General features: G+C 38.0%; 1 protein-coding gene across 4 annotated transcripts in view; it reads left to right on the top strand.

The window, feature by feature from the left end:
* pard3aa (par-3 family cell polarity regulator alpha, a) overlaps positions 1 to 26,350 on the top strand; it is a 708,633-nt gene that overhangs the window by 654,032 nt on the left and 28,251 nt on the right. For all 4 annotated transcript variants that reach the window (XM_056450319.1, XM_056450321.1, XM_056450320.1 and 1 more), the window contains one exon: positions 13,805 to 13,931. In XM_056450319.1, the coding sequence (XP_056306294.1) occupies positions 13,805 to 13,931 (127 nt within the window). The remainder of the gene's footprint in view (positions 1 to 13,804; positions 13,932 to 26,350) is intronic.

Here is a 26,350-nt window from a genome sequence, read left to right on the forward strand (position 1 = left end):
CTAAAGTAAAGTCTTAAAAATGCAAAGCTGGTCTTAAATCCTGCCTCTGATTGCAATTAAGCTAAATTTGTAGGTAAAATACAGCACTTTAAGCTTTACAGAGTAATACAAAATATAAATAATCTTAAAACTATTTTAAAAAACTCACACTATCTGACCTTGCATTGTATTGTATTCTTAAAACAAGAGTGATTACATTTATTAGGCTAAAAATAAGACTGGAACTCTTGACTAGAAGGAGTTTTTGCAGTATGATGTTCGTGCTTCTGCTCCTGTCTCTTCATTCCTGCTTGTCTCCATTTTTCAGAGACAAACAGCGTGACAAAGAAGCTGTCTGGCCCGATTAGAGAGGCTGAGGGTGTGTGTATGTATGGCATAGGGGCCCTTAAGTGCACAGCCGGGGTCCCGATGAGTGTGCCTAAACCCCCAATGGGAAGTCAGAGGTGGTGCCCGGTTTACCTCCTGTATATGAGCACCTGCGCGCACACACAATCGCACACACACACTTTCCCATGGGAGATGCAGAGAGCTTCTGTGAAGACTAAAGTGATGATGATAAAGTATGTTGAGGCGGTGAAGAAATCCTTCATTTCTGAAATGCACACACACTCATGCTGGCCACACTGCAAAAACTACTTGTCTAGTCCAGTGGTTCCTAAAGTGGGGGTCGGGCCCCCCCGAAGGGGTTGCAGGACAATGAGGGGGGTCGCTTGATAATTTCCAAATAGTTGAATGTTTATAATTTAAAATGTACAAAAAACATACAAAAAAGCCATCAGCCTTTCGATTATTATTTTTTGTGACCCCTGGAATGCTTACGTTAGCGTTAATATAATTGTATTAAAGACACAGCAAGAGCGTCACATGCAGTATATTGATTTTATGGCCCCAGATTAAACTTTCTGTCACCTTTACGGCACTCTCGTACATTCAAAATATATACAGGCCACAACTGAACATGGAGGATGGTCTCCGAGAGGAGTTCACCAAAATTAAATGATGAATAGACTTGGGCCTATTGGTATGTATGCACCGTTGTGTGCAAGGATTCTGTATTTATAACCACCTCAAAGAGTATTGAGGGTAGCGAGTCACTGGCATTGTTATTTTGGGGGTTGCGGGCTGAAAAGCTTGATCTGGTCAAGAGTTACAATCTAATTTCTGGCCAAAAGTCATTTTGATAGCGTTTTAAAAAGACAACACTGCTAGATCAGATTGTGAAAGATTGTTATGATTGTTTTAAGATTATTTATCTTTTTTAAAGTTAGTAAAGCCTAAAGTTTGGTGTTTTACCTGAAAATTACAATCAATACAATGCAATACAATAAGTGTAAGACCAGTTTTGTACTTTTAAGATGTCATTTTAGCTGCAGTAACTTGTTTTAAGTTTGCTCGCTCATTAAAAAATGCTCAATCACACTTATTCTTGTTTTTTTAGTATTTAAAATGGACTCAGTATTTTGAGAAGCAAGTAATAAAAACTTTCAAGAATTAATTTTAACAACAACTCATAGACAGCACTCATATATGATCAATAAGACCTGACGGCATGTTTTGTTACTTATTAGACTAACTTTTTAGTTGTAATTTATTAGACTAAGTTAATCATGTTCTAATGTAATTTTATAAGCTATGCAAGCAGCCAGAACTTTCTTTTACAGTGCATGCATGTATATGTAGGATCCTGATTGAATTCATACAATTATTTTGTTTTAAGTTGAATTGCTTTGGATCATTTTAGGGCAGAATATATAATGACAATTCTTAAATGAAGAGGAATCCTCTTGTTTAAAAAATCTAGTTTTAAGTAAAGCAAACAGTTCAAAATGCAATTAACAAGCTAGTATTAAGACAATCAGACTAAACACACTGCCCTGAATAAGTGTTTTAATAATAATTTTTAGACTTTTCTTTCTCTTTACTAAAGCCTAAAGTTTACTAAATTTTCTCAATACAAGTGTAATTATCTCACTGCACTAGCAGATTATCTGACTAGTTTCTAGCCTGTATCTTCTTCAATCTTTCACTTATTTCTCATATTTAGATATTTAAGAAGCAACAGAAGTTTAAAAAAAATCATATTTATATTTTAAGGTAAGTGGTTGCAAATTATTTATGTGGGCTGAATTTAAACAAACTAATTAAATTGAGTAATGCTCAACCTAATTAGTTTGTTTTAATTCAGCCCATATAAATTGTTCGTAGCCACTTACCTTAAGGAAAATGTAGTAAATCCAATTAATATCTGTATTTTTTTTGGTGTAGAGCACTTGGCAGAGGACAAAAAGCAGGGCCATAGCCATGTCACTCTGCAGCCCAATACCAGTTACTCGCTGAGCCTGCTCAGTACCTGGATGGCAGACCACTTGAGAACATTAGTTTGCTGTTGGAAGTGGTGTTAGTAAGGCCAGCAGGGGGAGCTCAAGCTGCAGTTTATGTGAGTCCTAATGCCCCAGTATAGTGAAGGGGACACCATACTGTCTTTTGGATGAGATGTTAAACCGAGGACCTGACTTTCTGTGGTCATTAAAATTGCATGGCACTTTTTGTAAGGAGTAGGGGTGTAACCTCCCAAATTCCATGGGCCCTTACCCATCACAGCATCCCAATTATTCCTATCCACCGAATTGGCTCTATCAATGTCTCTCCACTTCCCTTATAGCTGGTGTGGGGCGAGTGTAGGCTGGGCGACATGACAAAAATGCAATCTTGATCATTATTTTTCATATTGAATGAGAACGAATATATTTCGAAACAAGTTGTTAATGCCTCCAAATTTAAGAGTTCCTTAACAATGACTGAAGCCACAAAAATTAGAGGGTCCATTAAATGGCATAACATATACATTTTTGGTGGCCGAATAATCTCTACATCTCTAATATCAACACACTTTTAGATTCCTGTTGTTGCACATTTCTGCTGTGTGATTGGCTCTTAGATCAATATAGAGTAAAAAAGTGCAGAGATCATCGTTGTTATTGACATCAATTGTATCACGATTCAATATAATATTGTTTATCAACCCAGCCCTAGGTTAGCGCACTGGCGCCATTGTCCTGTGGCTGCCGTCACATCATCCAAATGCACTACATCACACAATAAATGCACTACATAAATACCCATTACAGTACATTACATTGTTGAGAGCACAACCGTACATCAGTTAGCGGGAGCACCCATACACTGAAATAAAGATTGATTGGATTTACACCATTTTTTTAAAGGTAGGTGATTGCAAACCATTTATATGGGCTGAATATAAACAAATAAATTAAGTTGAACATTACTACATTTAATGTGTTTGTTTAAATTCAGCCCATTTAAATAGCTTGCAACCATTTACCTTTAAAAATGGTGTAAATCTAATTGTTTTTCCAGTGTAAACCTTTTTTTTTTGCCCCCTTTGTCAGCTCTGCACCCGTCACTCATTCATGAACCGGTCAAACTTTGATTCACAGCCAAGCCTCCGAGCGCATTGAAATGAATGAAAGACAGCAGATATAAAAGATAAGCGATCGAGAAGAAAAGGAAGAGCTGGGGGAGATGAATGAGATAAATGAGACAAAGGAAAGAACGCTGTATAAAATATCAAAAGATTGATGAAGGGGAAGATCGAATTAACACGAATGCCAGAAGAATAAACCAGCTTCAAAGCTGCGCAAAGAAATGTTGCGGTAAAAGGCACGACTGTTGTTGAGTCCGACTGTGTTTTATTGCAGATCGTCTGATCCTCATTGATTTCCTGATAAAACTTTTGCTTTATCGCTGAAAATGACCAGCAGTAGTTCTGATTTAATCTGTCCGTGCCGTCTGTGCAGATCTATGAACGGAGGCGATAGATATGACAGTCTTTGAAGGGAATTGAGTCCGCAGGGGTATAGAATTAAAATGACTCAAGCTTTGAGTTGATGCAATATGACTGAGGGCACAAGCAAAACTCTGCGTTTCATCTACCATATCTCCTATGAAGATTTGGAGGACATGGAAAGAAACCAGATATAGTCTGACAGGATATCAATCTGATAAAAGGGAATGGGATCGAATGTCTGGTATTCAACGGTGACTCAGAATCTCCATTGCATATTTCTCTCTGCATTTAGTTGAAAAATATATAAAGTTGAATATTTCGCAATTTGAAAAGAGTAGCAGTATCTCTAAATCCACACGCTGAAACCTAGACCCTGTCCTAAATGCCACGCTAAGCTTTTAAGCACCCTTATGCAACCTAAAATGTCAGCCTGCATTCTCACTGACTTGACAGGCATGCAACAGATCTTAAATTTACCGTATAGGTCTCATGAAGTGCTTTGTAATGTGTATTTTATTAGATTTTTAGCATAATCTCAAACAGGAAAACAGGGTGGGATATAGAGTAGCTCCTCCCCTTTAAAAACAAAACAGCCAATAGTGGTTCATGTGACATTAACGCACAAGCAGGCTACATTCACCCCAAAGAAAATCATACTTACACTGTATGTGTAATACAGGTGGACATTGTATATAATGAATTTAACTTGAATCTCCTCGTTCCCTATATAGTGATCTTTTATTAGCCAAATGCTCTGCTGATTTGATATCACTATATGTTGTGTTTCTGCCACAGGAAAGCGATTATTCCTTTAAAATAGTCAATCAATCAATCAATTGCTCTTTGACCTATAATTCTGACCTTGTCTCCCTACAATTGCAAGCTAACTTCTAGCAATTTACTTTGTGTTGGTGTTGCAAGTTTATACCTCGCAACCCCAGCAAAATCTTTGTGTGTAACCAATGTATTTTGCCCCTCTGGACTTGCTGTAGATACATGCAGCTTAGTTCAAAATGAATAAGGAGTTCAGATCCATACAGTTTGGCTGCCGTTCATTGTTTTTATATATGTATTTACAAGTGTTTAGGTGAATCATTGGTTTGAAGGGTCTTTGATGTGACTAAATGACTGATTTCAGCATGTAGCAATAGTGCATTGAAGGGGTCGGGCATCTCAAATAGTACAAAGCATTTGATTGGCCAGAAGATTTGATGAGAAACTCAAGTATGTGGTGATGTCCAAAAAAAAATCATTGATTGATTTTGGCAGAATTGACAAACCCAAAGGTATGATTGTTTGTATCTTCTAAATGTGATTTTTGTCACTGTTTTGGAGCACACTAGAGTGTAGATTGTCTTAAGCAGGGGCTCCCAAACCTTTTCATATAAAGGCCCAAATACCAAATATCACTGAGAGCCGTGGGCTGAAGGTAAATATACTAAACTCTCAATTTTCATTAAAGTTGCCAATTTGTACTTACGTAATTTGTTAGAAAACATTATTTTAAATCGTAATAACTAATGCAGTATATAACGTTAAAAATATAGTATATTGCAATAAAAACATAATCACATTCATAACAAAGTGGAGTTCAACGCTGAATAAACTAGTCAAGCAGAATCTGCCTTTGCCTTGATTTGTTCTCTATCCGTCGGGTGAAAGTATGTACTGTACATTTAAACTAAATCTAATTGATTTACACTATTTAATCGAAACATTTCATTTCAATTAGCTTTTAACTATAATACAAACAAACAAAAGGTTACATTACATTTGAAATGACAATCTCTAAACCATTGTTTCCCAACCCTGTTCCTGGAGGCACACCAACAGTACATAGTTTAGATGTCTCCCTTTTCTGACCCATTAACTTCAGGTGTTGGAGTCTCTTCTGATGTTATGATAAGTTGATTCAGGTGTGTTTGATTAGGGAGAGGTTGAAAATGTGTACTGTTGGTGTGCCTTCAGGAACAGGGTTGGGAAACACTGCTCTAAACCATCTTTATTAATCTTCCTCTCTTCTCAGATGCGATGGCAGGCCAAATCAATAGTTACCATGGGTCAACTTTGGCCCACGGGCCTAGTATACTAACATACTGATATCAACACCTAAAAAATGTAGTTCTGATTTAACTGGGACTTTAAGTCCACCACAGATTGAACAAGAGATCCTTATAACTAGTTGATTAATCATCCAAAGTGGTGCCAGCCAGGTCCAAACCAGGTCTACTAGCTGATTAAATCATACAGGCCAGTTAGTACAAAAATTAACCAGCTTGTGTAACTCTGTCCTACACCACCCAACCCGCTCCGAGCTGGGATCGAACTGGTGATTCTTTGCATAGGAGTTAGTTGCTCTAACAAGAAGGCCAAAGAACATGGCCTCTTGCGTCTGTCGCTAGAGTACCTTTTAAAGGTCAGAGGAGAGAGGTTTACCTGCACAGCACTTCGCTTCATTAGCTGGCCTCTGTTACACTTACTTCCAATTTAACCCACCAGTCCTACACCACCACACCCACTCCGAGCTGGGATCGAACTGGTGATTCTTTGCATAGGAGTTAGTTGCTCTAACAAGAAGGCCAAAGAACATGGCCTCTTGCGTCTGTCGCTAGAGTACCTTTTAAAGGTCAGAGGAGAGAGGTTTACCTGCACAGCACTTCGCTTCATTAGCTGGCCTCTGTTACACTTACTTCCAATTTAACCCACCAGTCCTACACCACCACACCCACTCCGAGCTGGGATCGAACTGGTGATTCTTTGCATAGGAGTTAGTCGCTCTAACATGAAGGCCAAAGAACATGGCCTCTTGCGTCTGTCGCTAGAGTACCTTTTAAAGGTCAGAGGAGAGAGGTTTACCTGCACAGTACTTCGCTTCATTAGCTGGCCTCTGTTACACTCACTTCCAATTTAACCCACCAGTCCTACACTACCACACCCAGTCTGAGCTGGGATCGAACTGGAGATCTGCAAAGCACTTTGCTAACTGGTGCCTGTTACACTTGGACCAGAAACTGAACAAGAAGGTCTTTAATGGAAAGCCGACTATCTTGATCTACCTAAAAGTGCCATAAAAACATCCATAAACTAGGTCCTGTAAGATCTGCTCACTTAATGGAAATAGTCCAAATTACAATTATTTACTCACCACAGGCATTTTACAAACCTGTCGCAGTTTCTCTACAACACTGAATCCCACTGATGGTTAATGTAGGGACAAACAATAATAATTTGAACAAGAAAACGCAGGATGTCAGAATTTTACATGGATTAAGAGGCACAGCACAGCATGACCAAGCCAAAGACACAACACACGCAGTTACAGAAGACGAAGAAAATACATCAGAGTCCCAGGTGCTCCTCGGCAGAGTTTATTAGAGAAAGATTTACAACATCAGACTTAATATTGGATTCATTCATCTCTTCCAATCCTCATTCTACCTCCAGACCAAATCGCTCTGCCAATCTGCAAGCACTGTATCCATAAAGCGCACGGTAATGACTTGGACCGCTTCGCTTCATGTCTCCCAGCAGGTTTCTGGTCCTCTTCAGTTTCTCTGCTCCTCCTTTCGTTATGGTTTTAACTAGGCATTATCTCGGGGCTGCCACATCCAGTTTTCTCTGAGCAAAAACAGGTGAGGAGGCTTGTTTAGTCAGACGCCTGTGATGTCAGTGCTACCCATGCATCACACTCCATTCAGAGAGTTTAATCTGCAACAATAACCTTCTGTCTTCAGAGAAATTGCTTTCTGGGGTCGTAAAGTAAACAGGCAAACGCTGTTATTCAGCATATCGAGAGAGACAGCGAGCGGAGAAAGGGATAGAATTCAACGAACAAAAAAAAAGGGCGAGCAAACGGGGTGTGGACAATCGCAAACTGACCTTTCAGTCAGAGAACACACAGACAGATATTGAATGAGTCTCATTGTATTGGAAGAATGAAACTGCTGGCTTGTTAAATGCTGTGGCATATGGATGTTTTTATCTATCTCTCCGCCTTTAATTGCTTCACTTTCTCATTTGGGAAGAGAGGCGAAAATAAACACAAAGACACATCCGGAATGGGAATCATGCAACACATGCATGTCTTTTAAGGTTGCAAACGGCCTGACCTTTTATCTGATGCATAAACAAGAGGCTGGGGAAAGCCATCGTCGTCCCACCGCCTCCTCCATTGTTTGGCTTACGGGTACATTTGTCCTAATTGTCCCCGCTTTATTGACGCAAATTGCCGCTGGTCTTTGTGAGGTCTTGTTTAGCCGGGCTGACGTTGATGCATGCCCGGAGGTATTTAAAACCCACACTGCACCTGATGTCGAGCATACGCTAAGACTAATCATGTGCGCTGATGTCGGAGCCTTCATGAACTCCACCGAACAGATTTGTCTTCTTTTGTAAAGCAGGATTGAATGGCGAGAGTAAATGAGATGGGCGGACGCCGGCACTTGGGTGCTCTTTTATGAATTCCTCAGTGCCACTTTTGGGACGGATTTTATTCTGGAGCATCCAATTGAACTATCGCTCAGGTGGTTGATTTCAAAGTTCTCCACTTGATCTGATAGCAGCACATCTTTTCTACTCTATTTCATGAGTGGAGCACCTTGATCTTGTAAATCTTGCTCCTTAGCAAATCCATATTTACCATTTACCGTCTTGTAATTTCCTAGTGTCACTATAGACCTTTTTGGATGGTAATTGTTTCTCAGGGGGATAAAAGACATTTATAGGGAGTAGCTGGTGATTTTATAGCCTTCCAGATTAAAAAATGCTATAGTAAGTACTACTGTATAGTGGCAGCACAGTGGCTTAGTGGTTAGCACGGTCACCTCACAGCAAGAAGGTCGCTGGTCCTAGTCCTGGCTAGGCCCTTTGGCATGTCTGTGTTCCCCGTCTTGTCTCTGGTTTCCCCCACAGTCCAAACACATGCAGTATAGGTGAATAGGATGAGCTAAATAGTCAATGAGGCGAAAACAGCCACTAATATAATGAAGGGGTAGTACATTTGAACAATACACAAGGGTCACAACAGTCATCCCCATGAGACACAAGTGTCGTCAGAAGAAGCTTTATGACTCAAAAGTGTTTTGTCCACATCTGTGGTTGTAAAAGTTTTCACTTTTCATTTTCTAAATTGATCCTTTTAATCACCGTTGGAGGTCACCGGAGGTTAAATAGAGATGGCTCATTTGGTCTGTTTTCTAGTTTGATGGTGAGCCCCAGATGGTTGCCAGATCCAGTGACTCAGCTTATGGTCACTTTAACCTTTTCAGGGTCTCGCTCAGGCATTTACGACCAAATCTCTGCTGTTTGTTTTGTAGTCGCAGGATTTGGAAGAAGGTTATTCTTAGGCTGGGGGATTAAGCTAATGGCACCTACCCATCTTCAAATGGAGGAAGAAAGGGATACAGATCACACAGGTCATGGCGGAGGTGTAGAGGGATGGTTTAGTGTCAAGACTGAAGTACACTGTTCTCTGACTAGGCTAATGACGTACGGTTGAAGTCAAAATTATTCACCCTCACGTGATTTATTTATATATATATATATATATATATATATATATATATATATATATATATATATATATATATATATAAAGAAATGTGTTGAAAAAACCTTACATTAAACATAAATTGGAGAAATAAAATACACAGGGGGCTAATAATTCAGGAGGGTTAATAAATCTGACTTCAACTGTACTACTGACAAATGTATTATACAATCATGTGGCAAAATCTTGGATGTTAGCCATCCCTGTTACATGCAACTGCAAACAGTTTACAACACAGTTATAAAAAATAGAGTCATAAATAAGACTATACAGATGTATATCCTCTATTGTTTTTATTTTACCAAAGATTTGTTATGCAGTTTTCTCCGCACTGCTCAAAGCTTGTTAGCGGTCCTCGTGCCGCAAGCGTAGACACCAGGCGCATTGCCACCCGATGCTAATGTGTAATCACACGTTTACAGGAGCTAATGGCCAAATTAATTTCCCCTCACAGATGTGCGGTAATGGCCGAGTGATTTGTTTCTTTTTCTCAGGCTTTGACTACTTTGCGAGGAAGTGTTCAAAAACTTTGCATTTTTATCTCTTCAAACACACATGATTCATTAGATTTACAAAAATGCTTTAAGTGAAGTCATTGCAAACCATTTAGATGGGCTGAATTTAAAAACAAACCAACTAAATTTAGTAATTTTCAGCTTAATTTGTTTGTTTAAATTCAGCCAATATACAGTTGAAGTCAGAATTATTAGCCCTCATGTATATTTCCCCCCAATTTCTGTTTAACAGAGAGATTTCTTTAACACATTTCTACACATAACTCATTTCTAATAACTGATTTCTTTTATCTTTGCCATGATGACAGGTCATAATATTAGACTAGATATTCTTAATTGATTAAGGGGGCTAATAATATTGACCTTAAAATGAAATTTATTTAAATTAAAAACTGCTTTTATTCTAGCTGAAATAAATTATTATATTTACGCAGTGGCGCAGTAGGTAGTGCTGTCGTCTCACAGCAAGAAGGTCACGGGTTCGAGCCTCGGCTGGGTCAGTAGGCGTTTCTGTGTGGAGTGCTCCGGTTTCCCCCACAGTCCAAAGACATGCGGTACAGGTGAATTGGGTAGGCTAAATTGTCCGTAGTGTGTGAGTGTGAATGAGTGTGTATGGGTGTTTCCCAGAGATGGGTTGCAGCTGGAAGGGCATCTAGATAGATTGGCGGTTCATTCCGCTGTGGCGACCCTGGATTAATAAAGGGACTAAGCCGAAAAGAAAATGAATAAATGAATGAATAAAAAAGTGTGGTTATGATGACATTCGACAAGCTAATCCAGCTAAAAATAGTGCTTAAAATGTCTCCACAAAGCAGTATTTAAACCATGTAATTAAATAGAAAAGGAGACAAAAAACTGCAAAAAAAGACTGAGAAAGAAGAACCATCCTTTCACCAGGTTGACTTTATATATACTTAAATCAATATGACATGCAGTTTTATATATATATATATATATATATATATATATATATATATATATAACTATATATACTTTATCATATTTCATCCTTCAGTTGCTTGACGTTTCTTTGAGAACAGCCTTTCTCAAGTTTCTACATTTCCTAAAATGTCAGTAAATGTCAGTGGATGAAGATGATACACTCTGCACATCTTATGATAGCTTATCAAATGGCGTATTTAAATTCACACAGTCTTACATTTAGCCCACAACTCTCCCACTGATAACTTCTCACTTAAGACAAAACATCATGCGTTTCTGAACGCAGTTTTGCTGGATTATTATAGGTGGTAATGGAGAGTAGACTGTTTTAAATGGACACATATGGGGTTTAAACCTTGAAGAAAAAAAGCAAGTGGATTACCTGCCCGCAACAGCAAATGCACACAGCATACGGCTCAATGAGTCGCTTAATTCACAGCACTTCCATTTCCAGCGCCTTGCAAATGCATTTGATGGCCTCTTCCGCATATGAATATAGGAATGAGGCGTTAAATGAAGTAAAGCTAATACAATTGATTCTAATGGCTGCCAGGAACAACAGAACAAGGATGTCCAGTCATACGATTCTCATCGGGCTCCATTTGGTTTTAATGGGAGGACATTTAGGGCTGGTTTTAATGAAGGTTGATTGGCAGTGTGTCGGAGTGGCCGTTTCAGGCAGTGGGCTGTTCCCGCGTGTGCGAATCTACAATTATGAGCACATTTAGGCCGGGCATCTCATCTTAAAGCTCCTATAAAATAAATATAATGTCTTTTAGAGGGTAGTATCAGTATTTTGTAGAAGTTCTTACGCACCAAAACAGTGATAAAACCGCTATAAACATGTACACGTGTAGTTATTCAACACCTCATACTTCAGTTTCTATGTGTGTGTGTATGTGTGTGTGCATGTATGTGTACGTGTGCGCGCGTGTGTGTGTGAGTGTGTGTGTGTGTAAATGAGTCATATTATCAGACAGGATGTTGTATGATAATGAGTGGTTTGTCAGGAGCAGCAGCAGCTCGTGTGCTGCAGTAGATAAAGCAGGGCTTGATTAGCAGGACGACTCACATTGATTCTCATTGACGGTCACTTTCCTCCGCTCTTAATGAAAGCAATGCAAATGAGCCTCTGTGAGTTCTCCAAGGGCTGAAACCGGGGCCTTTGACTCCTGTCGTAAGCGGGACATGTATCATTGGCCATGGTTCACTGGGGAGTCCTTCACGGAAACGTTTGGTCCATTTCATGTTCTCAAGACGCCGGCGCACGCAAGCCAAATGTGGAGAACGTAATGGGCTGTGTCCGAACGTGTAATTTAGCAAAATGGATAGAGGCACATATATAGGCTCAAATAGTGCTTATGCTATTGATTTAGGAAACAAGCACAAGCTGGAATCTTATGAGAAGGGCAAGACAGAATCTGATCGTTTTTGGCTATTTCCTCTGAGAAATTTGTAAAGTATTTGTGCACTTGTGTGGTATGCTTTTGGGAGTATCGTAACTAAAAAATGTAAACATAAAAAAATGGACAGAGGCACATATATATGCTCAAATAGTGCTTATACTAATGCAATAAGAAAACAAGCTGTAGTCTTATGAGAAGGGCAAGACAGAATGATAATTTTTTGGGGCTATTTTATCACAGAAATGTGTAAAATATCTGCAAATCTATGTGGTATGTTTTGGGAGTATCGTAACAAAAAATTAAACATTAAAACTGCATTATGGGCTGTGAGGCCACAAGCTGTTTCCTACCTTTTATTAATAAAGTCATCTGGAATGGCAAAGAAAGCGTTCTTGCAGGACTCCCAGAGTTCATCAAGATTCTTTGGATTCATCTTCAATACCTCCTCCTTCATCTCACCCCAGAAATGCTCAATAATGTTCATATCTGGTGACTGGTCTGGCCAATCCTGGAGCACCTTGACCTTCTTTGCTTTCAGGAACTTTTGGAAGTATCGTAACTTGATTATGGAAGCATCGTAACTAAAGTAGAAAAAAATAAACATTAAAAAATTAATAGGGTCACATATGCAGATTCAAATAGTGCTTACGCTATTGATTTAGGCCATTTGCTTATTGGATTTTGTAAAATATCTGTTGATTTGTGCAGAATGATTTCGGGAGTATTATAACTTGAACTTAAAAAAATATATACATAAAAAATGGATAGGGGCACATATATATGCTCAAATAGTGCTTGTACTATTGATTTAGGAAACAAGCTGTAGTCTTATACGCAGGCAAGACAGAATCTTATAATTTTTTGGCTATTTCCTCTCTAAAATTTGTAAAATATCTGTAGATTGGTGTGGAATGATTTTGGAAGTATCTTAACTAAATAAATTAAACCTAGAAAAAAAGGATAGGGGCACATATATAGGCTCAAATAGTGCTTGTGCCATTGATTTAAGAAACAAGCTGTAGTCTTAAGAGAAGGGCAAGACAGAATCTGATCATTTTTGGCTATTTCCTCGCTGAAATTTGTGAACTATTTGTGGACTTGTGTGGTATGATTTTGGGAGTATCGTAACAAAAAAATGTAAACATAAAAAAATGGATAGAGGCACAAATATATGCTCAAATAGTGCTTATACTATTGCAATAGGAAACAAGCTGTAGTCTTATGAGCAGGGCAAGACAGAATCTGATCCTTTTTGGGTATTTCCTTGCATTATTTAGTCAAATATCTGCAGATTTATGTGGTATGATTTTGGGAGTATCGTAAATATCTATCTCAAATACTGCTTATGCCACTGATTGTCTATTTCCTCACTGAATTTAGTAAAATATCTGTTAATTTGTTGAGAATGAATATAGGAATTAATCATAATTAATAACAGAGCATTCAGATTTCACTCATGAGTAAATATGCAGTATGTGTGCTTTATTTGAGATGGTATCATTCGTTGTGCACCGTCTGCTCATTCTTCTTCTAGTTCTGGTCATAAATGAGAATGTATGATCTCTTTTTCTGTTCTTTTCTATAGCAACAGACTGGCACCTAGCAACCATGACCGGATACAGCGGCTACGGCAAGAGTTCCAGCAGGCCAAACATGAGGAGGAACCTGACGACCGGCGCCGATCCTACAGCTTTCAGCAGCAGCAACCATGGGTGAGTGGACAACATCTCTGGGTAAACCCTAAGTTTAGCATTTATACCCACTCTGATACAACACTTCAGGGTCGTACCGGCGGGGGGGAAACAGGTGATTAATAATTATATGAACATGTGATCTCAAACAGCCGTCCCCCCCACTTTTAAAATGTCCGCTATGCCCCTGAACACTATACTTATACATTACAATATACACTATATATACACATACAATATTATACATTGGACACTTTATATTAACTACACACATATGAATCATTTGTTATACATTGGCTACCAAGATATCTGTTTCTCCTACAATAGAAGTCAATGGTTACAGGTTTTCAACTCTCTTCAAAATATCTTCATCTGTGTTCATCAGAATAAAGAAACTCCTTGGCTTTGGAATCACATGAGGGAGTGTAAATATGGAGTAGAGGGCTCGACAATAAGGACTGCCCGATGGCCCGGGGCCAGTGTGGACAGGATTGTTACTGGCCCGATCTTTTCTGCCTTGTCACAAAAGTTCAATTTGCCTGCGACTATTTGTCAGTTGCGTATGAATACAGCTTAGAATCTAGAAACAGTTTGTGCTTTTAAGCCTTTACATGCTACCTTCTCTGTAATGTCGTAAACATCATATTGCTTTTTGGTTCCTCTTATCTGATTGGATGTTGTGAGCGTGTCGATTTTTTGTAACCTAGAAAAAACAAGTACAGCAAAGTGACGTCAACATCAAATTATGAGGCTAAAAGAATGTCTTGGAAGCAGACATTTACGTGGGGATGACGCAATGATTTGCTCATTATACATTTATTAACATTTTAAAAATATTTAAATTCTAGGCTAATTAAATATTTTGGCTAATTAAATATTTAATTAAATATTTAAAACGTGGCTAAGAAATTTTAAAATGTAACTTTTTTCCTTTTTTATTTTTATTTTTTGGTGAGGCCAGTGAAACTATTGGCAGGGCAAGTACAAATCTGAACTGCTGACCCGTTCGGGCCAGTAGATAAAATCCTTAGTGTTGAACCCTGGAGTAAATAATTTTTTGGGAGGGTGAACTATTCCTTTTTCCCAAAAACGATGTGTTTGTGTGCACTAATGTCACTGAGAAAACTTGTTCAACACTGCATGAGTAATGAGGCCTTTTTATAAAAGTACCATTGATTTACTCTAGTGTTTTAGAATAGCATGAGCATTTTGGGGGAGATATCATAGGCTTTTTTTGTGGTGATACCATAGGAGTTTTTGAGAGGAATACCATAGGCTTTTTTGGGGGAGATGTTAAAGGATTTTTTTGGTGGGATACTATAGTCTTTTTTGAGGGGATACCATATGATTATTTGGGAGGGATACCATAGGTTTTTTGGTGGGGAACCATAGGCTTTTTGGGGGATACCATAATTTTTTGGCAGGGACACCATAGGTTTTTTTTGGTGAGGCCAGTGAAACTATTGGCAGGGCAAGAACAAATCTGAACTGCTGACCCAATCGGGCCAGTAGATAAAATCCTTAATGTTGAACCCTAGAGTAAATAATTTTTTGGGAGGGTGAACGATCCCTTTTTGCGCATATTTTGCAGCATGCACCACTACAAAAGTACCACTTTAGGCCAGCCTGGGGTTTGGTGTTCAGGGCTAAGGGCAACATGTATTATAATGAGATATTGTCAGGCTTCAACACATAAATGTTTGTTGAATGAAAGTCTACATTTGTTATCTTGTTTAATCTAGTTTAAAAAAATCCTAAAAAATCACATTATTTGGCCTCAGCCTGGCCTAGGTCTTCACAAAGGTGAATGTGTTTCAACATCAGGTCCTTGAAAGTCAAGTGTTTGATTTTATTTTCCGAGGTTAGAGGCTCGCCATCATTTTATCTTTATCAGCAAGCTAAAATAATATACACTGCTCAAGAGGCTGGGAACGGAGTTGCCAAGGGTCAAAGGTCGAATAGCTGTGTATCTTTACTCTGTAATGGTCTGAAGCAGACATGGCGGTCCGTCCTGTGACTTCCTGTTAAAGGCACGGAGGGGATTTTAAAAGATGACAGGCTAATTACCTCAAGGAACAGAGCCATTTCCTAAATTGGAGGTCAACTCCATGACCCTGTCCTCTCCGACACATATTTGGCCTCCATTTTCGTCCCCGCTCTTGAATAGCTCTACAGAGATTAGAGTGTGTTAAACTCAATTAATGCATTAATGTACTGATTCACTCAGATCAGTGCAGAGAGCATCGGCAAAGAAATCTACAGCTCAGACACTCACCTTCAAGATTAATGATGGATGCATAATGAAAATGCACTCGCTTAAAGGTGAAGGGGCTTATTTATTTGGCACTAAATAGAACAGCAAATATGTTTGTTTTCTGAAGTGAAGCTTGTAACGCAAAATATATGACAAAGTTCTAGATATTTTAATGTAATAGCCTTTAGTTTAGCCTCAGCTCGTCTGTTTGCTGAACAGATGAATCAAAAGCTCTCTTGTTACCTGATGGTGTCACATTGTCTGGTCTCCTGCTAAAGCAAGGTAAAGCCCTGTTGTTTGCACAGCGCCGAACCGGAGGAGTCAAGCTGGATGGCGCCTAATTGCTTGTGATAGTTTACATTGTTTAAAGACTAGAGACATTTTCCCGTAATAGAATACACTGCCTCCCTCGAGTGTCTGAAGTCTACTGTATTAATGGTTGACGGGTCAGACTCTCGGGTTGAACAGGGCCGGTTTCAAATAACAAAACACGTTCGGCAGGGAATGCCTCTGAGTCTTTCACGGCATTATAAGAAAAGGTGAATTTCCTGGAGTCTGAGGCTTAGATGTCAAGCTTTTTTTCTCCTATTTTCTACACATGTTGGTCACCATTGCTGTCAAGGGGGATGTTGACATACAGGCACATGCTGATGGGGTTTCTTTGTGTATCTTTCTCCAGCTTTAAAGATGCCATGAAATGAAAATAAAGTTTTTTAGATGTTAGTGGGAATCTATAAGCTAGTATGCTAAAAGCTTGTGTTTAGAAGATATAAACCTGATATAAACGTCACTAAATCAAGTCATACTTCAGTTTCTCATCCAATATTTTGACTAATCAAATTCTCTTTAGTATCTGACAGGCTCCGCCCCCTTCAAGACGCTTTTCATTTGATTAACATAAGTACATAGATGCAATGACAGGGTCAGCAAACTAGTTTAGTCTCAATCTCTAGTCCAACAAGTAGATTATTAATAACAATTAATTAATAACCTAAACAGATAACTCTAATTATGTTTTTATAGTACATTTAAGAGTTCACTTGCAAAAAAAAAGTTAAATAAAAACATGATACTATAACAATTATAGTTGCTAATTCTAGATGGTCGCTGGTTCAAGTCCCTGCAGGGCCAGTTTGCATTTCTGTGTGGAGTTTGCATGTTCTCCCTGTGTTGGCGTGGGTTTCCTGCGGGTGCTCTGGTTTCCCCCACAGTCCAAACACATGCGCTATAGGGGGATTGATGAACTAAATTAGCCGTAATGTATAAGTGTGTATGTGTGTGAATGAGTGTGTTGGGGTTTTCTACTAATGGGTTGTGGCTAGAAGGGCATCTGCTGCATAAAGCATATGCTGGAGTAGTTGGCGGTTCATTCCGCTGTGGTGACCACTGGAAAATAAGGGACTAAGCTGAAGGTAAATAAATTAATAATATCATATAATATAATATGCTTTTATAAATACTTACCATGGTAACATTGTGGTTGCAGTCTCAGGTTTTTGGGAGGTTTCTAATGTGTTGCTAGGTCATTTATAGGGTGTTTTAATTGTATTAGTTGTATTTTGCAATATGCCATTAATTATTATACATAATTGACAATGAAATAAATAAGTAAATGTATTTATATAGCATGTATTTATTTATTCATATAGCATAAGTGCTTAACAGAAAAAAAAGATGTATAAAAAAGTAATATAGTCTGCGCCAATAGCCTAGTGGTTAATACGTCGACCTGAGTTTGATTCCCAGCTCGAGGTTGTTTGCCAATCCTTCCCCTATCTCTGCTCCCCACACTTTCCTGTCTGTAATCTGCAATGTCCAGTACATTAAAGGTGAAAAAATCATATAAATAAGAAAATTTATATAATACGATCACCTATTGGCATGAGCTTTGAGTCATGACTGAAAGGACAAAGGCTGTTTCTCAATATGCACTCTTCAGCGGTCTTTCGTCCTCATGTTCTCATGGAACGTCTTCATCAACAGCCAAAGTTCAGTTCCAAATCTCAAGACTGCAGGAACGGAGGACGTGTGAAACTTCCCGGATGTGTTTTTGATATCGAGGATGCACCGATGCAGACTTGAGCACCGAACTCGCTGTGAAAGTCCCAGAAGTCATTGCGACTGGAGGTGGGAAGCGCAGAATTTTATATAGATAGGGTGAGGAGCTCGCAGTAGAGCCGCTGCTCCTCCACATCGAGAGAAGTCAGCTGAGGTGGCTCGGGCATCTGTTTCAGATGCCTCCTGAATACCTATTTAGGGAGGTGTTCCAGGCATGTCCTGGGCCTCGAGGAAAGACCCAGGACACGCTGGAGGGAATATGTTTCTCGGCTGGCCTGGGTACACCTCGGGATCTTAAGTGTCTGGGGAGAGGGAAGTCTGGGGTTCTCTCTTAAGACTGCTCCCCCCGCAACCCGGCCCCGGAAAAGTATAATATAATATAATATAATATAATCTAATATAATCTAATATAATCTAATCTAATATAATATAATATAATATAATATAATATAATATAATATAATATAATATAATATAATGCACAATAGTAAAACTATGCTTTCATAAATATTTACCATGTTAGTATTGTAATTGCAGTGTCAGGTCTTTTGGGAGGTTTCTGAGGTGTTGCTAGGGTTGTTTTAAGTGTATTAGTTTGTAGCTATTCAGTTATCAGGGACTACTGGAAAATTTCCAACGTGTTGCTAGGTGGTCAATTTGGGGTTTAAGATGTTTTAGTGTGCGTCTAGAGATGCATCTTTAATCATGGTTAGATTTTAGCGATAAACCGTGTAACACTTAGTTCTAACATCATGAATGAATGATACGGTCCAGGTGTTTCATCCCTGGGTTGCATTAGAATCACACACACTCCATCAAAGTGAACACAAACATGTTAGACGTTGATTTAGGGTTTGCGAGGGCCCGCGAGCGCTGTGGTCCTGTTGACTTGTGGAAATATACAGCCGTCAGTCGCAGCAGCAGGTTGTGAGAGAGAGTGATGGTTAAGCTGTAAGGGAGGCGTTTGTAGCCATAACAGTATTGTTGATCCTGCTGCCATAAGATTGATATAATGACGTTATAAAACTGTCAAAACAAAGTCACATGTTCCTCTGAGAGCATCCAGAAATGTGTTTGTGTGCACTGATGTCACTGAGAAAACTTGTCCAACACTGCATGAGTGATGAGGCCTTTTTATAAAAGTACCATTGATTTACCCTAGTGTTTTAGAACAGCGTGAGCATTTTGGGGGAGATATCATAGGCTTTTTTTGTGGTGATACCCTAGGAGTTTTTGAGAGGAATACCATAGGCTTTTTGGGGGGAGATGTTAAAGGATTTTTTGGTGGGATACCATAGGATTTTTTTGGTGGGATAGTATAGTCTTTTTTGAGGGGATACCATATGATTATTTGGGAGGGATACCATAGGTTTTTTGGTGGGGAACCATAGGCTTTTTTTGGGGATACCATAAATTTTTGGCAGGGATACCATAGGTTTTTTGGGCGCGATACCAATTGTTTGGGAGAGATACCATAGGCTTTTTTTGAGAAGGATACCATAGACTTTTTTGGAGGGATACCAAAGGATTTTTTGGGGAATACCATAGGCTTTTTGGGGCATACCATAGGCTTTTTGGGGGAGTTGCCATAGGACTTTTGAGTGGGGATACCATAGACTTTTTTGGGGGAATGCCAAAGGATTTTTGGTGGGATACCATAGAATTTTTGGGGGGATGCCATAGTATTTTCTTGTGGGTAACTATAGGCTTTTTGGGAGGGATACCATAGGATTTTTTTTGGAAAGGGATACCGTAAGCTTTTTGGGGGGGATACCATGGGCTTTTTTGGAGGATACCATAGGCTTTCTTTGGGGGATATCATAGGCTTTTTGGGAGGGATACCATAAGATTTTTGGGGGGGATACTATAGGCGTTTTGGTGGGGATACCATAGGCTTTTTGGTGGGGATACCATAGAATTTTTGGGAGGGATACCATAGAATTTTTGGGGGAATGCCATAGTATTTTCTTGTGGGTAACTATAGGCTTTTTGGGAGGGATACCATAGTATTTTTTTGGAAGGGATACCGTAAGCTTTTTTGGGGGGATGCCATGGGCTCTTTTGGAGGATACCATAAGCTTTCTTTGGGGAATATCATAGGCTTTTTGGGAGGGATACCATAAGCTTTTTGGGGGGGATACCATAGGCGTTTTGGTGGGGATACCATAGGCTTTTTGGTGGGGATACCATAGGCATTTTTAAGGGGATACCATGGGGGATTTTTTTTGGTGAGGGTAAATGGATCCTGGTGAAGCCATATTGCTTTTTGTGAATGCCTCAAATATATACGTTTTGGACAGTTTAATATATTGCCATGCAGTTGCTAGGGTCTTTTGATCTTTAATCTACATGATTTGTATAGTTTATATGCTTTATTTGAATCTGCCTGTTGTTTTGAACATCTACCATTGCGGTACTGTGCTGTTTTAAATTCTGATTTCAAGTACCTTGGTGTAATCTGACCATCATATGAATATTAACATGATAATAAAACAACATTCTGGGTGTTTTAATGTGTTGCTATGCAGTTGCTAGGATCTTATTTTTATAAAGTTTTACAAAGTGCATTTATAAAGTGTTTATTTTTAGAAACATCCTAGTGTGTATCATTACTATATCATGATCATTTTTAGCAACAGTTATAAATGCCTATGATAAACACTTAACTAATTAACGCTGACTCGTGACACTATAGTTGCACAGTCCCCTGGCTGTTATTTATAGCTGTGATTATAAATACCATGCATTACAGCACTCAGAAGTGTCCCTCAAGTGCAGCAGAAAATCAGAGTGGCATGAAACCATGATTGATTGCCTTTTAAATATGTAGCTCTGTGGCAAAACTCCCAACTTTGCATCAAACGCCTCTCATTTCTTTATGAAGAAAAATGGGCAGGTACGTCCCAGATAATCCCTCAAAGGCAGTGTGAGTTCTGACAGCACGAGACGCATATTAGGACAGTGATTAAGGTGTGTTCACTGCACTCAAAATACCCCCAGGACTAAAAGAAAGGGTTTTTTTTATGTGCGACAACAAGCTGCCAAGCCAGATCGCTGATAATCGGCCCGTGGCCAGAAACTGTCACAGAACTCCAGCGGTAAATAGACAATTAGACGTGTTTTGTTATGCCTCTCTTGTACATCACACCCTTTTTTTGTGACTTGCAATAGGGCTTTTCCACATGTTTGTCATAAAGATCATGTTCTTTCCAGAGGCTTGCCGGCCTGTCTAAGCCAATAAAACTCAATCTTTTGTTAAGATGCACTGCAAAAACTTTTTATCTAGTCAAGAGTTACAATATTATATCTAACCCAAAAAAATTATTGATGTTGTTTTAGGAATAAAATACTATGCAATTGTGTAAGATTTTTATTATTGTGTGTCTTTTTTACTTACTAAAGCTTAAAGTTTGGCATTTTACCTGCAAATTTAGCTTAATTCCTATCTGAGACATATTTTAAGACCAGCTTTGTATTTTTAAGACTTTATTTTAGCTGCAGTAACTTGTTTAAAGGTGCTGTATGTAAGTTTCTGCCTTCTCTAAAGCATAAAAATACCTTAATATGTTTGCAGATATCTAAGAAATTGGTAATTTGAGCCAATTGTAGTTCAGCACCCCTGGTTGCCTTGATGGAAAACCATGTATTTCATTCATTCAGTCAGAAAGGCTCTCAAAGCATGCGTCCATGACCGAATTGCAACCTCCGGTGGTCAGTAGCAGACTCAGAAATGGGATGCAGATTCAGAGTTCCACGTGAGGTGGCTATTAATAAGCAAATAATATAAATATTATAAACGTAAAAATTAGGTGAACTGGTTACATTGTGACCCCGTGTCCTAACAACACGCTACGTGACGAGATTTGCAGTGATAAACAATTTGTCTGTTTGCACCAGACGAAACACGACAGAAATGTAAATACAGCCATTCAGAAGCACAGAATAGTGCACTCACTGCACTCCAGCCAAATGGTAAGGTTTATAATCTAATTAACACATATTAAACCTCTTTAACATTATTAAATATACACGCTGAATCACTGATATGTTGATGTCATCAGTCTGGCAACCTGAGCTTGCGTGTGTTTTGAACCAGTCGTGCAATACCTAGTTCAACCACTGGGAGTCAAATGAACACACTGCATCTTTAAGTCATTATAAACAATGCTCAATCACACTTATACTTGTTCTTTAGTGACAAAATACATGCAGTTATGTGTTGTTGCAGTAAGATTCAGTATTTTAAGAAGTAAGTACTGTAATATTTTTGCATTTTAATACTGTCAAGCCTTACTTTTTGGTTCAATTAAATTAACTTAGTCGTCACAACTTAAATCAGTCAAACAGACTAATAGTGTGCATGTGTGACCCAGATTTAAATCGTACAATAATTTTGCTTTAAGTTGAAATTCATTGGCTCATTTGAAGACAATAAATAATGGCAAATCTTAAATGAAGAGTTAAGTAAATCCAAGACCTTTTCACACCAAATAAGATAAGCAAACTGTTTAAACAAGAGGTTTTAACCAGCTAGTTTTCAGTTAATCAGACTAAATAATACTTATTTTAGGACTTTTCTTTCTCTTTACTAGCGTTGGGTGTAATGCGTTCCTCAGTAATGCATTACTGCAGTCTAATGACATTTTTGGGGAAGGCAGTAATGTAACAAAATACATTTTAAATGTGTGTAATTTGATTACAGTTACTAAAGTCAGTGTAATTGCGTTACTTACGTTATAAATATAGATTTTAGAAAACAATATTGGCTTTTTTAAATTACATTTTCAGCTGCAACGTCAGTTAATGAGCATGTGCTTTTAAATTGCTGAGAATTGCTGTGAAATAGCGAGAGTGCTTGCTTCTTCAAGTAGAAATACATACATTACTTTGACTTCATTGAGCTTAAAAACAAGCCTGTAGTCTATGTCCAGTCTCTTAAGAACTTTCGACTGATTTTAGCTCGACCAGCAGCTTGTTCAAGCACTTGAACAGAAAGCATTCAACGGCAATACTCGTCGTCAAGGAGGCTAAATTGGATTTTTGTGCATGATTGGGGGAAAATTTGAGGAGAAGCGTAGCTGTTTATGGGGCCGTTCACATATTCTGTCTTTAGGGCACAAAGGTTTGTTATTTCCAATGGAGGTGCACACGCATATTGGTGCACTAGTGTGGCGCACTCACATATTCCAGATTTCACTGATTCAAAATTTGAGTGTATACAGTTTGTCTCCACAACCGCAGACATAGTGAGCTATGAATGTCAATGGTTACAGGTATCCAGTTTTCTTCAAAATGTCTTGATCTGTGGTCAAAAGAACAAAACAAAAAGATAAACAGGTTTGAAACAAGTGAAGATTAAGTAAATGATGGGATAGTTTACCCCAAACCTAAAATTATCTCTTTAAATCTTTTGAATTTGTTAAGCTGCTGCGTTAAACCCATTGTGATGTTTTTCACTGAATATTCAATTACTGAAAGAGCTGTGGCAATGCAGTGGCGTAGTAGGTAATGCTGCCGCCTCACAGCAAGAAGGTCGCTGGTTCGAGCCTTGGCTGGGTCAGTTGGCGTTTCTGTGTGGAGTTTGCATGTTCTCCCTGCGCTCACGTGGATTTCCTCTAGGTGCTCCGGTTTCCCCCACAGTCCAAAGACATGCAGTACAGGTGAATTGGGAAGGCTCAATTGTCCGTAGTGTATGAGTGTGAGTGAGTATGTTTGGATGTCCACTGGATGTACGGCATCCACTGCGTTAAACATGTGCTGGATAAGTTGGCGGTTCATTCCACTGTGGCGACCCCGGATTAGTAAAGAGACTAAGGCGAAAAGAAAATGAATGAATGAATGAATGAATGAATGAAAGAGCTGTAGTTTATTTTGTATTTTTGTTTTAAAAGTAACTTCAAAGTAAAATAATTAGTAATCTGATTACTTTTTACATGAAGTAATTAGTGATGTAATCAGATTACAATTTTCCATTAGTAGTCAGTAGCTTGTAATCTATTACTTTTTTAAAGTAACCTAACACTGCTCTTTGCTAAAGCCTAGTGACGTTTTTTCATTTGAAGAAATCTTACCAAGTGTAATTATCTCACTGCACCCGTCATTTGACATGTTTCTACTCTCTATCTTTTTAAATCAGTAATTAATTTCTCATATTTAGATGGCTATTTTTTGCAGTGTGATTGGAGGCCACACAAGAGATGGAAGTTTAATGCTGGTGCCAGGATCACACACACACACACACACACACACACACACACACACACACACACACACACACACACACACACACATGCACAAATGCTTTCATTAGGCCCATATTTACGTGCTTTTTTCTTCTCTTTTTACAAGGACCTCGGTGCTGGCAAGCATTCATGCAGCCTTCATAACTCAAAAGAATGCCATTGATTTCAGGATTCAGAAGAACCAGCATGTTTTCTTTGATGGGAAACTGCACATGAATGTGGAAATCAGAAAACGCATGTCCTCGTACGCTCGACCCACTGTGGGCATTGGTCAGACGAGGTTATCTCTCAATGCCGAAATCTCACTGTAAGCTCAGTGAACAACGGCGAAAAGAAGTCTACAACATGACAACAAGCCTATATAGTGTGAAGATAAATCCACTGCAGGGCCAGATTAGTGTTCCTGCTGTGCAATATATGTGAATTGCCTTCCTACGGTTATATATATCCCTCCACGTTCACTAGATTTAGAACTAGATGATAAAACTGAGATTACTGTAGTTATATGGGGATGTGGGGACTTTAATGTTTGTGAGTGCTGGACTGCACATTCCACTTGTTTTGTTTGATTTCTGAGAGATTATGAGGGAAATTCTGTTGCTTTTTATTGAAAATTGATAATAAATATCCAGTTTTAAATCGAGTTTTTAAAGCCCAAGCAGGTTGGTTAGAGTATTGAGTTACTGTAGGCTCTTTTGTGTGGTTTCTAAGGTATTGATAGGTGGTATTAGAGGGACGTTGAGTATTTTAAGAGCCATTTCTACACTCTAAAAATGTTTTTTGGTTATGTTACACTGCAAAAAATGCTTTTCTTACTTAGATTGTCTTGTTTTAAGAAATAATATTTAAAAATGTAGTTAGTTTTTCATTAATAAAGCAAAATAATCTGCCAATTGGGTAAGCAAAATAACCTTGTTTTTCCTTTTTACAGGATTATTTTACTTAACTCATTGGCAGATTATTTAGCTTGTTTTACAGAAAATCCAGCCTGATCTCACGAGAAAACGTAAGTATTTAACGTTTTGACAGTTTAGTGGCTAATTCGTACGAATTCGTATGAGTTCAGTCGTACGAAATTGTACGATTTTAAAAAGGAGGCGTGGCACCTAACCCCACCCCTAAACCTAACCGTCATTGGAGGATAAATCGTACTATATTGTACGAATTAGATCATACGAATTTGTACGAATTAACCACTAAATCAAAAAGTTACGAATTGCCGTAAGATTGTGTTGGAAAATCTCACCTAATTTTGGCATGTATTTTCTTAAAATTAGACCATGTTTAATGCTTGTTTTGAAAATGCTTCTTGGTTTAAGTATTTTTAGATATTTGGACAAGAAACGAGACAAAAAATCAAGTAAGAAAAGCATTTTGGCAGTCTACTTTAATATAAACCAGTTAATCAGGTTTCAACTAAATGTTATACAAAGTTTAACATAATGTTTTTAGACAGTTTGACTGAAGTAAGTTAAGATGACTATAAAAGTTCATTTGATTTAACAAAAAACAAAACAAAAAAACTAGGTTGCAATAATAATAATAATAATAATAATAATAATAGTAATAATAATAATAATAATAATAATAATAGTAATAATAATAATAATAATAATAATAAGAAGAAGAAGAAGAAGAAGAAGAAGAAGAAGAAGAAGAATAGCAATAATAATAATAATAAGAATAGTAATAATAATAACAATAATAATAATAATAATAATAGTAATAATAATAATAATAATAATAATAATAATAATAGTATTAATAATAATAATAATATTAATAATAATAATAATAATAATAATAATAATAATAGTAATAATAATAATAATAATAATAATAATAATAGTAATAATAATAATAATAATAGTAATAATAATAATAAT

This window comes from Danio aesculapii, chromosome 24 (assembly GCF_903798145.1).
Source record: "Danio aesculapii chromosome 24, fDanAes4.1, whole genome shotgun sequence".
Taxonomy (NCBI): domain Eukaryota; kingdom Metazoa; phylum Chordata; class Actinopteri; order Cypriniformes; family Danionidae; genus Danio; species Danio aesculapii.